Consider the following 17,192-nt stretch of genomic DNA (forward strand, 5'->3'; position numbering starts at 1 on the left):
TGTAGCATGGAAATAAAAATCCACTTTATTATTCATTATTGTTTAGAATTGAAGTAACTGTTTTTTTATTTTATTTTTGGAGAATTGAAGTAACTGTTAAATATTAATATATAGGTGTGACCGTTCAACAATCATAGGAAGTCAATTTTAGAGGTATAATAGTGTTTAGACTCAATAGGATAGGTGTGAACCTCTCATGTAAAACTACCAAAGAATTTTGCTATAATTCCAACAATTATGGGTACCATACTTTCATGAGCCATCCTTTAATCATAGTGGCCTATTACCTAACCATGATTTCAAATATTGAATATATTCATTCAAATCAGTATGGATCACATACTTTAGTTACATGAAACTTCAAATTTATATAAGACAAATTAAAAATAACACATCACAAAATACAACTGATATATTGCACTCTAATTTTGTTAAAGAAACGTGGATCCAATACTACGAAATTATTATATGAGCAGGTGACACAATATCCTCAATTTGTTGCAACACACATACATATTTGTTTAATTGGAATATTTCTTTTATTTACTAGGATTTATGGCAAACCATGTTTGGATGAAAGTAAGAACTAATGCCAGTAATGCAGCTAAAAAGGCAATCATAGCCCATGGTGTATTGAAATGAGTGTTGTAAGCTTGAGCCAACCATGTCTTCCATTTATTTGTGTAATGCTTTTCAATTTGAAGCTTGATGAGAATATATTTCTTGCTATAGGCTACTGCATTTGTGTAGGAATTGTTGCAATACATTTTTGTTGGCAAATCATCACCCAAATCATTGAAGAGTTTTGCCAATTCTTTGTCGCTTCCAAGCAAGTTTTGAAATACACCAGCTGATCTAAGCTCTTTTACATCGTCAGCATTGTCAACCAATGAATCCATGAAGCTAAAGAACGAGCAACATTCATAGTTGTAATGAACATCTGAACACATCTCATATGCTACTAAGTTTCGAAAAAAATAAGGTGTGACGTCATTGAACAAAAAAATAGGAAGCCTTAGTTCTCCATTAAACCATTTAGACGTGAACGAAATGTTACTCCAGTTCCACTCATCTGTCTTATTTGCTACCACTTGAATTCCTACTGTCTTTAGATCCCGTATGCTCTTATAAGTATTCCAATTCAAATTAATTTCTTCCTCATCAATATCTTCTTGGTCTTGAGTTTTATTTTTCCTCATCGAATTGTGTTCACTTCCTTCAGATTGTGTTTCCATTTTACCATGTTCTTCAATGTTGGAAACCATATTGGGTGGCAAGTACACTGAACGAGCAAAATCAAGTATATGAAAGGGCTTAGGATTTTCCAATTTGACTATTACCATTCCAAGTCGTTTGGATTCACCCATATCAAAAGAATTGTTAATTAAAAATTCCAAATCAATACCCATTTCTTCGCATAGAATCTCAAGCATTATTCTTGGAAGTTGATTCTCCAACAATAAAGTATCTCTCCATATGTGCATCAGTTGGTCAAACTTAAGGTTTAGGGCATTCGGGCATTGGTCATCAACATTTCCCATAAAGTGTAGCAAAGAACATCCATCCACAAACAATATCCAAGCAAGATCATTATCATTGTAGCCTTCAATTGCATCCTCAGTGAACATATTCTTCACATTTTCAATATTATCTTCAATCTTTTTAAGCAAAAGCTTACATGCTTCGTTATCATCTTTATCAATTTTTTTGGCATAATTAGCAACAAATATTGATGTCCATAGAAGCTTGTAATGCTCTCCTTCTTTCAGATTTTTAGCATTGTGATGAATAGGACCAAATGATATAATCTTTGGTGAACAATACTTATAAAATCTTTCATTTTGCCGCAAAAATATTGGAACCCTTTGGATCTTAGGAATCGAAATTCGATTATTTCGATCAAACCTTTCTTGTGCCTCTTTGAGTTGCGAAAGTCTTTTATCCATAGTAGATAACTTTTGAATAGTAGATAACTTTTGAATTGAGTAACTAAATTTCTAAATCTTGAATTTGCCACAGATATTTTATGTTGTATTTTAAGTATTCATCTTTATCTACAACAGAAATAAAGCATTTTAATATATTAGTAAAAGAAAGATAAGATTTAACCTGAAAAAAGAAATTATATATATATATATATATCATCAATCGGACTTTAGAAAATTTAGCACGTTAAAATATGAATATGAAATAGATCTGTAAGGAGGATAATATTTAATATACTTATAAAAAAGGTCATGTTGAACTTGAAAAAGAAATTCTACAACAGCTAACACATCAAGCTTTCCACCTAGGTTTCGGCCACGCTAGAGATCTTGATACTTTATTATTATAACTTTTTTTCAAAATGTTTTGTTGGAACTTTGGTGTAAAGATGGAAAGCAATTGGAAGGTTGAAAAAATAGAGTGTGGGGGAAAATAATAATAATTGTTATTCTTTATTCATGGAAGTAATTAAACTTTAAACATTGTGTGTGTTCTATTTTATATGGGACTAAAGAGTTCTATTGAGTTGTCGATAACTTTTTCTCTCTTCTCACTTTCTTGACTTGTGTTGACGAGTCTTTCTTCTCTTCATCTTCTTTTTCTGTCCCTTCGGAATTAAGAGTGTTCTAATTAAGACAGTAGTCCTTTTTTCGGTATAATCTCCCTTCGGAATTAAAAATGGTATTAAGAGTATAGTCCCTTTGATATTTTTATGTCCCTTCAGAATAAATAATATTTTAAGATCATAGTCCCTTTTCGGTAAAATGTCCCTTCGAAAATTAAGAATGATCTTAAAAATAAATTCTTCGAGAAGTTAGATGTTAGAATGGTGGTGGCACCATATTTGAGTAGTTGAAATACCATATTGACATTTGAAGATGTTAAAAGTTAGAGTGGTGGTAACACCATATTTGAATGGTCTCAGTACCATAATAGAATGGTCACAGTACCATATAATAGAATGGCCTTAATAGCCATATTTGAGAGTGTAATTCTTGAACGGTTTTCTATAGTGCAGTAGTTAATCGTACAATTGTAGCTGAGCTTGTTTTATCCTGGAGGCGGCGTGGTTGATAGTCTGCCTTGCACAATTTTGGGCAGTGCCACGAAACGTCCTAAAGAGAGCGACCTGGTCGTAACTCAATTTAGTAACAACTTCGATAGATGAAAATTACTTTTCAAAATAGATTTGGAAATGCAAAATACAACAGTTCGGAAATCCAAAAATAACATATTTTATATATATTTTTTCAAAAGAAATAATATATACCTCAGTTGAGTGAAGGATGGATTGTCGATGCTAGAGAAGTCAAGTGAAGGAGAGTTGATTTGTTTTCAAGGTCACTAACTTTGAATATGTGTCGTGAAAGGCTTAAAATTTAGTTAAAGCATAATGGGATTAGAAAATGACGTGAAGCCCACGATCGTTGAACGTTAATAATTATTTTTTATGAACGAGTGAGGGAGGATATACAATCTCTAGTGGGGATGAGTAAAAAAGGACCTTGTCAGCAGATGAAGCTGAGGAGAGGAGCCTGAACTCGAACGTGAGACATCATGAAACCACTATAAAGGGAGTTATTGCGCAAACCAGTGAAATTAGCCGAATGGCGGTTAAGCACTGTAGGCCCCGTCATTTGGCTAGAACATCCAATCAAAGATTATTTTTAAAATTTTTATCTCTTTATCTTTCTACTTTTATCTATGCATTTCTTAGTGTGGTTTATACCCAAAAAATAATTGTACTAAAGACTATACTAGAGAATTTAGGGAACCCACAGTTGAGGGATAAAGTAAGTGCGATATGGTGGTTTTAGACTTAGAGTAAAGTAGACGCTGACGTAGGTGGTGGTCGCTTTCTGTATTAAACCATATTCTCTTTTTCTTAAGTCATAGATAGGGATCTTGTTGTTCGCGACGAATATTCAAACTTTTCCTCGCGGAATCGACCTGATCGGTGAAGGAAGGGTGGATTTGAATGTTAAATTCATTTTTTTCATCTTTCCCTTTTAGGTTTTATATGGCTCATATGCGAGTGTGGTCACAAACAATTATCAATTGACAAACCCTCGCACATTTATGTATTTAAGCACCTTCTCGATGTTCTCAATGTGCTTGTCAGGTGGGGGTTCGAGTTTCCCTAATCCTTCTGGTGAAGAGCTCGTATGTTGCACAATCAACATATGAGTAAGATGAGGATCGCGAGTGTTTGGACGTGTGCCTTTGTGAACGGTGTGATCTTGTTGATCTTCTTGCATATTCCTTCAGAGGATGTCAGGGAGATCTAGATCTCTTTAAAGCTGGGCTCTTTCCCCTTCTTCTACACTGGGAAGCGCGAGAACAAACAACTCGTCTGGGGGCGAGAGACCTTCGACGTGTGTTTTGGATATCTCCATACTTGTTTTGATCATCGATCATTTGTGTTTGTTGACATAAGGTCTGGATGATGTTGCTGAGCAAGGCGTTTGTAGAAGACATGTTGTTCGTTCCTTCTTTTACTGGTGAAGGATCGTAAAACGGTGCCTTGGAGAGAGGAATTACCAACTGTGATATTTTCTGATGGGTCTCCTCCCTGGGGCTGTCAGTAGGGGACAAAGTCAAGGCTTGTTCGTTACGATGGACGCGCCGGACCTTGCTCCTTAGTTGTGTGGACACACCGTCAACCATTTTTTAGTAAGATTTTTTTTTTTGGTTTTTTGTGTAGTTTTGGTCTTTTGTGAGTGAAAAGATGAGGATTATTAGTTTCCCATTAATATTACTTGATAAGAGGACTAGTGTTTGGTACAATAGTTTATAGCGTTTGTAAGCTTGGATCGCAGGGGGAGGGTGGGTGTACCTGTAGACACTCTGACGCTCAAATCAGCATGTCAACAACAAGAAAATGGATTAAATGTAGCAAAATATCGTACCTTTGGAATCTATAAAAAGTCTCCTTATATAGTGAGGACATGCATGTGCCGTTGTTAATGGCAAGAGTCGTTGCTCGACGGTTAAGGTTGCAGGAACCGTAACCGTCGAGCTTTACGAAATGACAATCATGGAAACATTATAATTTTGTTTGAATTGGTGCCCCAAGTTGTTAAGAGCACCCGCACACGAAGAAGGGGTGTGAAGTGAATGATTGTTCCAATAGTAGATTGTGCATGTTTTATTGCGCTGCGAGCATAAGCCTTTTAGATTAGTTTTTCGTTATGATACGACATCCACTCTTTTCACGAGACCAAAGAATAATTAATTCACTTAATATTCAAAATATAAAGGTATTACAATTAAAATTAAAATAAAATTGAAGGGAGCTTCTGTTTGCTCGCCTTATGATTCTTAAAAATCACTATGTTCGAATTTATCTATCAGAACACAAGAAAAGTAAATTCGGATAGATGTAGTTTTTAAGAAATATGTGTAGGGGTTAAAACTTAAAAGTATGTCTAAAATTGAGATCTACAAATTTGTTACTGCATATAGTTAAGAGAAGTATTTAAAACAAGTACTATCATGCAGAGAAAAAGAAACTAGGTTGAAATCGCATATATCAACACTTGAAGAACAAATAATAAAAATGATAGAAACAAATACATTAGCTATAGTACCTTTTACAATAGAGTCACTAAACTTCAACACTCCAACGCAGCAGTGAAATTACTAGTACTAGGTAACAAAGGAAGAAATGCTGATTATGCAACAAAAGAGATTCTATAAGTTTTTTTTTTATGAAAGGAGATTTCGAAAATTGTGAGGTCCAAGAATTGCAAGTAAAATGGAAATGGAGAAAGATCTAGTGTGAAATTAGTTATATCGTTTCTGGGATGTAAATAAAGCATGATGATATACTTTATAGTAAGATTTCTTTTAGAGGATACTTTATAGTAGGATGAATAATGCAATGTTGGACAGATGCATTTATGAAATGTTTTTATTCATACCTAGTTTCTAATCCACTCATTTTTTAGTGGAGTGACAAGTGGTGTGCAACTATTCGTAACTGATTTAATGATCCACACATCGTATATGATTCTACTTTAAATTGTATCTGTCAAATAACTTTGTTAGGGGTACTCCTTATCACATTAAATTATACTTTGATTTGTCACATTAAATTATGTTGGTCACCTTTAACTTAACATGCATTAAGAATCCAATGCCTCTTAGTTCGTCCATCAATGGATGATATTTTAATTAGTCCAGCTATACAAAGTCTGAAAAGGACATTATATTAATCTTGTGTTAGGAATGCTTTTATATAAAATAAAAAAAATACTTAATGCTTTTTATTTTAGGATAACTCTTGCATAGTCACTTACAAATCCAGCTCATTTAGACACACAAACAAAAACTCATTAACCAAATTTTTCAATAATAATAAACACAATTGTTTTTTTTTTTTTTTTTTATTTCTTCCTTTTTTTTCGTGTGTCTAAACAAATTAAATTTGTGATTGTGACCGTACAAATAATGTTCATTATTTTATGGGCGATGTTATTGATCGCAAGGCAACTCACAGCGAAATCATCCCAAAAAGAATTACAGCTATTGGATTTGTCAAAGCAATATAACCACAAGAGTAGATGAAAGTTAATGGATCTCACTACCATGCGATCATTTTGGGATCATGTCTTTCGCTATATCTATCATTACCCTTATTTTATAGATAAATTGCTTTAGGTTGATTTGATAAGGAGAGGAAAAAAAGGAAACAAACCCTAAACCTAATACACTCGTGAGTCGATCCATGCCATTAAGTTTTTTTAATTAGTAGACGCCCAACTCAGTACCTTAGGGTTTAAAATACTCACTCACATAGTCACATACATTGAACAACAATCACTTGTGATAGACGGTTTAAGATATTGAATCATGAAATTCTACTTTTTTTTTTTTTTTTTTTTTTTTTTTTTCACTTTGTATGATCAAACTTTATATATAACAACATATAACAGTTACAAAAGATGTACACTAGTAAAAGTTCTATAAACATGAAAATATAGATTAGCACGAGAGTCTAACTTAATTACTAATCACCAGCCACATCATTACATTACTAAATGTAAATCAGGGTCATTGCATTCTAATTTAATGAAATTATGATTCTTTTTTTGTAAAGGCTCAACTTTATTTAAAAATGTGCACAACTTGTACAAGACGAACAAGACGCACTGAGAAATGAACAAAGAAAGGAGCGTCGTCTACACGACGGCGACGCCCCAAAACAGCCTACAGACATGGAACGGAGGTCCCGCCCCGCTACAGCCAAACAACTACGAGGCATAAAAGCATCCATACGTCCAACAACCGATACATAAGTAAGCTCGGCAAATTTGGATCTCAACATCACAAATTCAACACAAATACAGTTATTTTATTAGAATCTTGATATTCATTTAGGACGTATGGCATACCAAGTTTGGATGAAAGTAAGAATCAATGCTAGTAAAGCGGCTAAAAATGCACCATGGTGTATTGAAATGAGTATTGCAAGCTTGAGCCAATCATATCTTCCATTTATTTGTGTAATTTTTTTCAATTTCATGTTTGATGAGAATATATTTCTTGCTATAGGCTACTGCTTTTGTGTAGTCAATGTGGCAATACATTTTTATTGGCAAATCATCACCCAAATCATTGAAGAGTTTTGCCAATTCTTTGTCGCTTCCAAGCAAGTTTTGAAATACACCAGCTGATCTAAGCTCTTTTACATCGTCAGCATTGTCAACCAATGAATCCATGAAGCTAAAGAACGAGCAACATTCATAGTTGTAATGAACATCTGGACACATCTCATATGCTACTAAGTTTCGAAAAAAATAAGGTGACGTCATTGAACAAAAAAATAGGAAGCCTTAGTTCTCCATTAAACCATTTAGACTTGAACGAAATGTTACTCCAGTTCCACATCATTGAAGAGATTTGCCAATTCTTCATCGCTCCCAAGCAAGTTTTGAAGTACATCGGCTAATCTAAGTTCCTTTACATCCTCTGCAGTGTCAACCAATGAATCCATTACATTACATTATATAATAGTGTATGAACTACTAAAATGCAACAAACGATCGATGTAGTTTGATCATCACCTACATGATATCATTTATATCAAACATTACATAATACTTCCTCATAAACGACATTGGATGTGAAATCAGAATCTTCACCATCTTCATGTGATTGATATCTTCAATCTCTCTCTTGGAGTAACTCTTGATACAACAACATACAATTGTCCATGCGAAAATACAGACATTGAAAAATATATGTCAAGTGACTGCCTTTGACTCTTGTTAATAGTCATTACATATGATACAAACAAAGAAAATTACCTTCTTTAAAACTTGAAAGGAATTCTCATGTCCGATGGCGTTAGAGATAATCTGAGTATAAACACTTCGCTGCCAACATTACTTCCGGATATTACCTTCCCCTCAACACAAATCTTCCCAAATGTGTGATGCGCGGGTGAATCGTGTGACTTTGAATGTTTTTATCTTTATGATTTGTAAACCACAAAAAGTTAATATCGTAGTCGTAGGTAAAAATAACATGTTTTTTGTTTATATATAAATATAAATGGACATATTTTGACGATTGATGGCATAATGAGTAAAGCATTTTTTGGTTTTTTTTTTTTAGATTACTCTCTCTTATTTAGAGGGTATTTTACCCTCTTATGATATCAACCAATCAAAATGTAATATACATTGGTAACATTAAATGTCATAAATAAGTCAATTTTTTTTCTAAAAAAAATAATCAATTATAATCATAAGGTAACTTTTAATACTTTTTATTTTTATTTAATTATAGACATGATTACATTAGAGATCCTTTATCTTATTTATTTGTTACACTTGGGTCCTTTATCTTTATTTTTTTTCGCATATGTCTTTTATCTCTTATAAAAGCACATATACATCTTTTTTCTCATTTTTTTATTAAAAAAAATACATAATTTTATTTTTTAAAATATCTTTTTATTAAAAATGAAACAAATCCATAAATATGATGAATATGTTCATCATCTTCATGTTCTTCCTTTGAATCTTCATCATCTTCATTGAATCAAAGAAATTTCTACACAAATATATCTCCAAATATCATGAATTAATGTTATATTCACCTCAAATCTTCTTTTAAACACAAAAATCAAACCCCTATAGAGAAAGAGATTTAGTTTCATCACAAAAAAAAAAATTAGTTATATAAATTGTCACGCTGTATATTATTAGTATTATTATTATTTTCTAACTCAATATTCAAGTCCGACATAAAAATAACCCCAAAATTGATAGCAGCGTTGCACATCAATTTTGTTGTTTCCAGAACAATCTTAACTTTCGTAAAGTCTAACTCTTCCGCCAGTGACTAAGCCTCCACCATCCGCCTTGCAACATTTGTGAAATTAAGGTTTTGATTTTTGTGTTTAAAATAAGATTTGAGGTGAATATAACATTAATTCACGATATTTGGAGATATATTTTAGTAGATTTTTTATTTATTTAAAGAAGATGATGAAGATTCAAAGGAAGAAGATGAAGATGATGAACATCTTCATCATATTTTTGGATTTTTTTTTTCAGTTTTAATAAAGGAGAAAACTTAGGTACAATTCCTTAGGTGCTTTTTGTATGGTTCTTAACTAAAAATACATATTTTTTTGGATATAACTAACTTTGAGAATATTATGGATTTGAGAAAATCATGGTGAATTTAGTTAAGAACCATACGAAAAGCACCTAAGGAATTGTACCTAAGTTTTCTCCTTTAATAAAAATATATTTTTAAAAATAAAATTATGTATTTTTCAATAAAAAAATGCGAAAAAAGATGTATATGTGCTTTTAAGAGAGATAAAGGACCTAAACGAAAAAATATAAAGACAAAGGACCAAAGTGTTACAAACAAATAAGATAAAGGACCCATAATGTAATATTGTCTTAATTATATTTAGGTGTTCAATCTTAATTAATTTACACTACAGGACTGGCTTAGAACAATTAAAATTTCACATCAAATTTCATTCATCTGAATGTCCTTAAATTTATCAGTTAAATTCATAAAATTTATTCCTCCCATTTTGATTGTTCAATTTTGTCGTTCCCAACTGCCGCATTTTTCAATTTTCGTGAGAATCGTCATGATTTTAAATATCGTGAGAATTGCCGTTATTTCCAGTACAACGTCAGGTATGATGACTTGATTTTTCTTTTTGATTTTATTTTTCTTGGTTGTGAGGTAGTTAATTATAACAATTGAGTAAATCATCCGTTGTAATTTGAGGGCTGCTAGCAGGTGTTGCCGCTGTGATGTTGTGGGAGTTTGCAAGCATTTTTTTGGTTCCTGCTGAAATGGTTATGTGATGAGGCTTTTGTTTTTTTATTTGGACTTAAAGGCTTTTGCTGATAGTGAGACATGTCTATGCGTGTTAACAGATTTTATTAGGTTGGCTGCTTAAATAAAAAAAAATAAGTCACGATACCTGACGCGGTTCTAGAAACAACGATAATTGAAAATTGCGGCAATTTGAAACGACAAAATTGAACAATCAAAATGGGAAGAAGAATGAAAAAGAAACAAAAATTGATCAATATGGAAGAATAAAGAAGAAGAAATTTGAAAGAATGAGATGTTTTTGTTCTCACGTTCGGGGTTCTAGAATGGAAGAAATTCTATGAATGTAAATGATGAATTTAAGGACATCCAGATGAAAGAAATTTGATGTAAAATTTTATTTGTTATAAGTCTTGTAGTGTAAATTAATTAAGATTGAACACCTTAATATAAAAAAAAAAAATCATTTGTTGTTTCAAAAAAATAAAAATAAAAATAAAAAGTATTAAAAGTTACCTTATGATTAAAATTAACTCTCCTTCAAAAAAATAATTAAGATTAACTCTTTTATTTTTAGAAAAAATCTACTCATTTATTTGACATTTAATGTTACCTAGGTATATTACATTTTGATTGATTGATATCATGAGAGGATAAATTACCCTCTAAACAAGAGAGAGTAACGTAGGCCTCACCCATTTTCTGTTATAAATATCAATCAATATATTTTGATGATTGATGACATAATGAGTAAAACATCAACTTAATTTAATATCTAAACTTATAAAATCCATCAGTTCAATACTTCATATTAGAGAGAGATTAAATTGACAGATTTTACAAAATTTAGAGACTATTTATACGAAATCGGATCCTCTCCTTCAGAATTCTCTCCATCTCTCTCCTTCACTACATTTTGGCCATTGGATCAATCAGATGGTGGAAATATTAAAAGACAAAATAACTCCAAATTACATTTGTTTTGTGGTTCCAAATCCCTTACTTCTGAAACAACTTCAAATCCGAACTCAATCACAACAGTAACAAGTGTTGACAGAACTGACACCGACGACGAGGTAATGAGCTGACGGCGACGGAATACAGGTTGGAAAATATTAAACGGAACTCCTCCACCATCCTTCGCCCACGACAGTGATACGACCTTCGAGTACGGGATGTTGATGACGCTGAACAGGACATAGGTTTTTCCTTACCCCATCCTCTTGCTGACTTGCAGTGGTTGTTTTTTATCTTCACTTTTCAAGCAATGGATACTGTTCTGAAGGGTTGTAGTTCAAAAAAAAAAAAAAAACGTTTTTTTGTGTAAGCATTGAGGAAGCATGTTGAAGTATCGTGGTGTTGGAGTAGAAAAATCCCGCCCAATTAGTGCAGAAGTTTTAAGTTATTTATTTATTTACTTATGTTATTATATCTACCTTCTGATTGATCCAATGGCCATAAATTAGTGAAGGAGAGAGTTTTGAAGGAGGGGATCCGTTTCCCTATTTATACATCCTGTTTGGTTAAATCTCTGGAATCTTACCAATTGAATGTAGAATTAAATGATAGCAATCATACTAAGTATTAAAGGCATTACTTGTTTTTTTTTTTTGGTTTTCGCACCGGTTTCCGACCCACCAAAGGTGGGCGACTAATCCGGCTCGTGCGTAGAGGCATGCGCACTTGCCAAGTGTTGTTCCCCTGGGAATCGAACCCGGTATTCCCCAGGTACGTCCTTGGAAGGAGCTCCTTACCACTGGAGCCCAATCAACTTGGTTTAGACAAATGAAATGCAAACAAAATGTACACAGCATAAATAAGAGTAAAAGATTTTACAAAATCATATAACTGAAATAAAACAGATGTAGTTTCTTGAAACTGGAATTTAGTTATTAATATAAAATGAATGTAGATCATTTTCCAATGACATTTGGTATAGTATAGGCTTCCAAGCCATACTGCGTGCTACATACAAGTAAAGAAAATATTAGTAGCATCAAGGACGAAAAACCGAACAGAAAACACCACTAATCAATAGTACAATAACATTCAGCGGAAAATGTATTATTATTGCTTAGTTGATGAATAGTTACAAGGCTATATATAGCTAAATCATGAGTACCATAACATACTATGGTACTGCAGTAGCTTATTGTGCAAACAACTAAACTACACACTCTTACTTGGAGCACAAGTTATCTCCATTTGTAGTGTCATGTATTAGCCCCCCACAAGTTAGAGGTTGGTACAAATCTAACAACCCTAACTTGGATAAAAGAATATTGAAGGGTTGAGGAAGCAATGACTTAGTGAAGAAATCAGCAAGTTGGTCCTAAGAAGAAACAGGCAGAAGTTTCACGATTCCAGTCTGAAGCTTCTCTCTTACCAAATGACAATCAATCTCCAAATGTTTTGTACGTTCATGAAATACTGGATTGGAAGCTATACGGAGAGCACTCTGGTTGTCACAAAACAACACAGGAAGCTTGGAGCACTGAATGTGAAGATCCTTAAGTAAATAGAGGATCCACTGCAGTTCACAAGTGGTTGAAGCCAAAGCCCTGTACTCAGCTTCAGATGAGGACCAGGAAACAATGATTTGTTTCTTTCTTTGCCATGAAATCAAATATTGACCTATGAAGAAACACTGGCCAGAAATAGAACGCCTGCTATCCACACAGCCAGCCCAATCAACATCTGAAAACCCTTGTAAGTGAAGAGAAGAGTGTTTGGAAAAAAATAAGCCTTTGCCTGGATAACCATTAAGATATGTAAGCACCCTTAGAGCTGCATTGTGATAAGTTTGTGTTGGCTTAGAGAGGAAGTGGCTTAATTGTTGTGTGATGAAAGTGATATCTGGTCTAGTGAAATTGAGGTAAAAAGCCTGCCAATCAATCTTCTATAGGAGGAAATGTCTTCATAAGATAAAGAAGAATCATTATGGAGCTTTAGGGATGCATTTGAAGGTGTGGAAACACGTTTGGAACTGATGGTGCCTGAATCAGATAATAAGTCTAAGCAATACTTTCTTTGACATAATGAAATGCCTTGCTTAGAGTGAGCAACTTCAAGACCAAGAAAATACTTCAATTGTCCCAAATCTTTGATCTTGAATGAAGAATGCATAATGGATTTTATGTCTTGAAACTAAGAGAGTGAATTCCCTGCCAATATAATGTCATCCACATAAACCAAAAGGATAGTGAAAGAGGAATCAATCTGTTTGGTGAATAGAGAATGATCTGTAATGGCGTGAGTGTAATTTTGTTGAAGAGGGATGGAAGTTAACTTCTCATACCACTTTCTACTGGCCTGCTTTAAACCATATAATGACTTAAGCAGTTTACAAACTTGATTGGGTTTATGGGAAGTAACACTAGGAGGCAGCATCATATAAACATCCTCTTGCAATTCACCATGAAGAAAGGCATTGTTAACATCTAATTGGTGAAGATTCCAATTATGTATGGAGGCTAAAGTAATAACAAGTCTGATAGTGGTCATTTTGGCAACAGGTGAGTAGGTATCAAAATAGCCACCCTCAATTTGAGTGTAACCTTTGGCAACCAATCTAGCCTTATATCTCTTAACTAAGCCATCAGCATTATGCTTGACTTTGTATATCCATCTGCAGCCTATTGGTTTGATGTGATCTGGTAAATCAACAATCTTCCAAGTACCAGTTGTCTCAAGAGCTGATAGTTCAACTTGCATAGCTTGATTCCAGCAATCATGCTTGCTTGCCTCAGCATAAGTTTTGGGTTCAGTGTGAGAGTGTAAAGACATGACAAAATGAGAATGAGTGTTAGATAAATTTTGATGAGACACATAATTGGAAATAGGATAAGGAGAAACATGTAAATGATTACAGACATAGTCCTGAAGATACATAGGAGCAGTTTTATTTCTAGTTGATTTTCTAGGTGATTGATGAATATCAGGTAATAGAGCAGATGGAGGATTGGTAGGGGAAGGAGAATTTGAAGTATTAGGTATAGGTGTAGAAGAGGGAAAAGGTGAATAGTCATCATCATCAATTATGTGTCTAAAATATCCCTGAATTTAAAATGACTAAAATATCCATTTTAAGCCAAAATCCATTAATTCCGAATAAAATATACACAGAGACAATTAATCACATACAAGTGCATATAAACACGCATAATAAATAATTAAAATAATTCTGACGAAAAACAGGTTGTTACAGGTTGTACCATAAACACGTACAATATTATAACTCATTTATGGTTCAAACATATTTAACCTGGAGTTATTACCATTGCGTAGATTATCTTGATGATGGCTCTGAAGGTTTCTTGGACACAACACAACAATATATGCAAGAATTTGTGGTGTATACCACCATCATTCGCGGAATACTTTGCTTCAAATATTCGTCTTTAACATAGAACGGTACTCGTAATTTATGCACCCACTAATAGTAGTTAATTTACAATATGATTGTAGCGTGATGTTTCTAGAGAAAATGCTCCGGAAAATTTACACTTGTTTTATGAGAAAGACTGGATGGGACGCTTTGATCGATTGAGACCGGTAAAATTGAATATTACTTGGGTACAAGTTTGTAGGTATTTATTATTAGTTTTTATTGACCAATCCAACAATGTGTAATTAATTTTGTAATTTATTTAGATCTATGTTCCCATCGAAGACACTCATGGTCATTGATATTTAATGGTAATTGCAATTGACAATCAAAAGATTTATCATTTCAATTCTTATCTAAAGAAATCAGATTTGGAAGAAAGACATTTTACCATTCGAAATTGTAATAATACCAATATTTTTAGTATTTCTTACAATATTAAATTAATTATAATTATATGTAACTAGTTATACATTCATCTATTAAATAGGATGCAACCCTCTAAAAAATGGTTGATATAGTCTATGAATGAAACATTTCATTTTGTGCGATGACAGACTTCAATTCTTGGGATATTGTTGAGGCCAGGGGGATACCAAATTGTGGTACCAGGTATATCCATTAACCACCCAAAGATTAGTTTTATATTAAATGTTATGTGTTTGCTACTTAAATATTAGTATGCATGTAATATATTTTCTAAACTAAGTCCCATTGTAATATTTCGCGAGCCTTTATCAGCATTGTGTGCACAATAGACTTTTTGTTTTATAGCTCATTTTACAATTGTTGGATCCATATTTTGGGTACAACTGTGTACGATAGACTTTTTTTAATTATTGCCTCACCAATGGTGGTTGTACATGATTGAGCTTTAGGTCGGGTTTGATCTAACCTGATACTCGAATGCATGATAAACCCATAATGGACAAACACGTGAGTTGAATAATGGGTTGAAATGAGTCGTAATATAATGCGTTAGTGAGTTGAGTATTGTCTAAATATCACACCACCCTTTAAAAAATACTCCCTCCAGTTCTATTTATAAGAGAATTTTGGGTCAACAAAAGTTGATGTATCTAGTTAAAAATTCAATCCAAATACATTCACTTTTGTTGACCTAAATTTCTCTTATAAATAGGACCGGAGGTAGTACGTCTCTTGAAACTTGTCTAACCTATTATTTTTGTGTTATTTTCAACAAAATAAAATCGTCAAACCTTCATCTTTCCCCAAAAACATGGTGAAATTTTTTAATGAACTCATGGAAAGATGTTGTCAACAAAATTTCTCTCTCTAGCTACTTCATCTCCAACAAATTCACCCTAGTTTTCTCTCTCCAGGATCTCTCTCTCTTCCATTTTCTTCATTGAGGACATGGTAAATCAACTTTTGACCCGAAATAACCCTCCTCATTGTTTTTTCTTTTCCAAAAATGATAAATGAACACAATTTTTTAAACACAATACAGACACCACTATATAATTATACGGTATTTTCCATTTGTTTACACTTTTACTTTATACTCTATTTTTCTTTCTATTTTTTCTTTTCTTTTTCATTTCCCTGCAACTCGTTCGCACCACTCCATTGTTGCTCCACTTCCAGTGTCATACACAACACCAAGGAATGCTCCACTGCCATCACCCACGCTGACATGACAAATACTTGTTCTTCTGCAATTTTATTTCTTTATTTTTTATTTTTCTTAAAAATAAATAATTACAATCAATCAAGCATTGATTCATCAAAACTCACACCAACCACATCATCTTCTCCTTATGAATTTTTTCTTAGTTCCAGAAGATTAGAATTCAGATAATGAAAGATATTCATAATCTAACTAACATCTGCATTTAATGACTAACCGAAAACGGATCTAGATTTTCATGCCGATTTCGACATTAGTCACTATTACTCTCTGCCGGAGACGTCCAGCAACGAAGGAATCGAAGTCTGACGGAGGACCATCACTCAGTCGGTGGAGAAACGGTCGGTGAAGTGTTGGCGGTGGCCTACTGGCCTTTGTTGAAAATGGCGGACAGAGAGAGAAAGAAGACAGTTCCTGACCTTGGAATGTGAGGCTTTGACAAAACTGTCCCTGTTTTATGAGTGAAATGTCCAAACTATCCATGATGTTGAATTTGTGTCAAATATTTTATGTTCATTTATCATTGCTCTTTCTTTTCACTGTTTCAATCTAAATAAGTGATTTTCAGATAAATCTAGACTTTTTCCTTCGCGGTTTCGTCGTCTTGTGCGGCGTTGTTTGATTTTCCTTCTGGTTGCGATGTTCATTTGATTCATATTGAAAGATTGGAAAGAAAATAAATGTCTCTAGACACTTGGTAATGAATTAAATATTGAAAGAAAATAAATTATATGGAAAAGAACTATTTTTCAACGTTAGAAAAATTAAAATACACAATTCATAAGATAATATTTTCTTTTTAATTGTACATTTTTAGTTTTAGCTTTGATTTCTCCAAAATAAAATTAC

At 33.1% G+C, this 17,192-nt stretch overlaps 1 protein-coding gene across 1 annotated transcript; it reads right to left on the reverse strand.

Moving 5' to 3' along the window:
• Window positions 1-297: 297 nt before the first annotated feature.
• On the reverse strand, window positions 298-5,828 carry LOC11407715 (UPF0481 protein At3g47200). The gene is made up of 2 exons (XM_003628022.3): window positions 5,577-5,828; window positions 298-2,054 (listed from the first exon to the last, which is right to left on the reverse strand). Exon 2 carries the CDS (start codon window positions 1,944-1,946, stop codon window positions 540-542), a length of 1,407 nt encoding a protein of 468 aa, XP_003628070.3. The 5' UTR covers window positions 1,947-2,054; window positions 5,577-5,828; the 3' UTR covers window positions 298-539.
• Between the last annotated feature and the right edge of the window lie 11,364 nt (window positions 5,829-17,192).

Source organism: Medicago truncatula, chromosome 8 (assembly GCF_003473485.1).
Source record: "Medicago truncatula cultivar Jemalong A17 chromosome 8, MtrunA17r5.0-ANR, whole genome shotgun sequence".
Lineage (NCBI taxonomy): Eukaryota > Viridiplantae > Streptophyta > Magnoliopsida > Fabales > Fabaceae > Medicago > Medicago truncatula.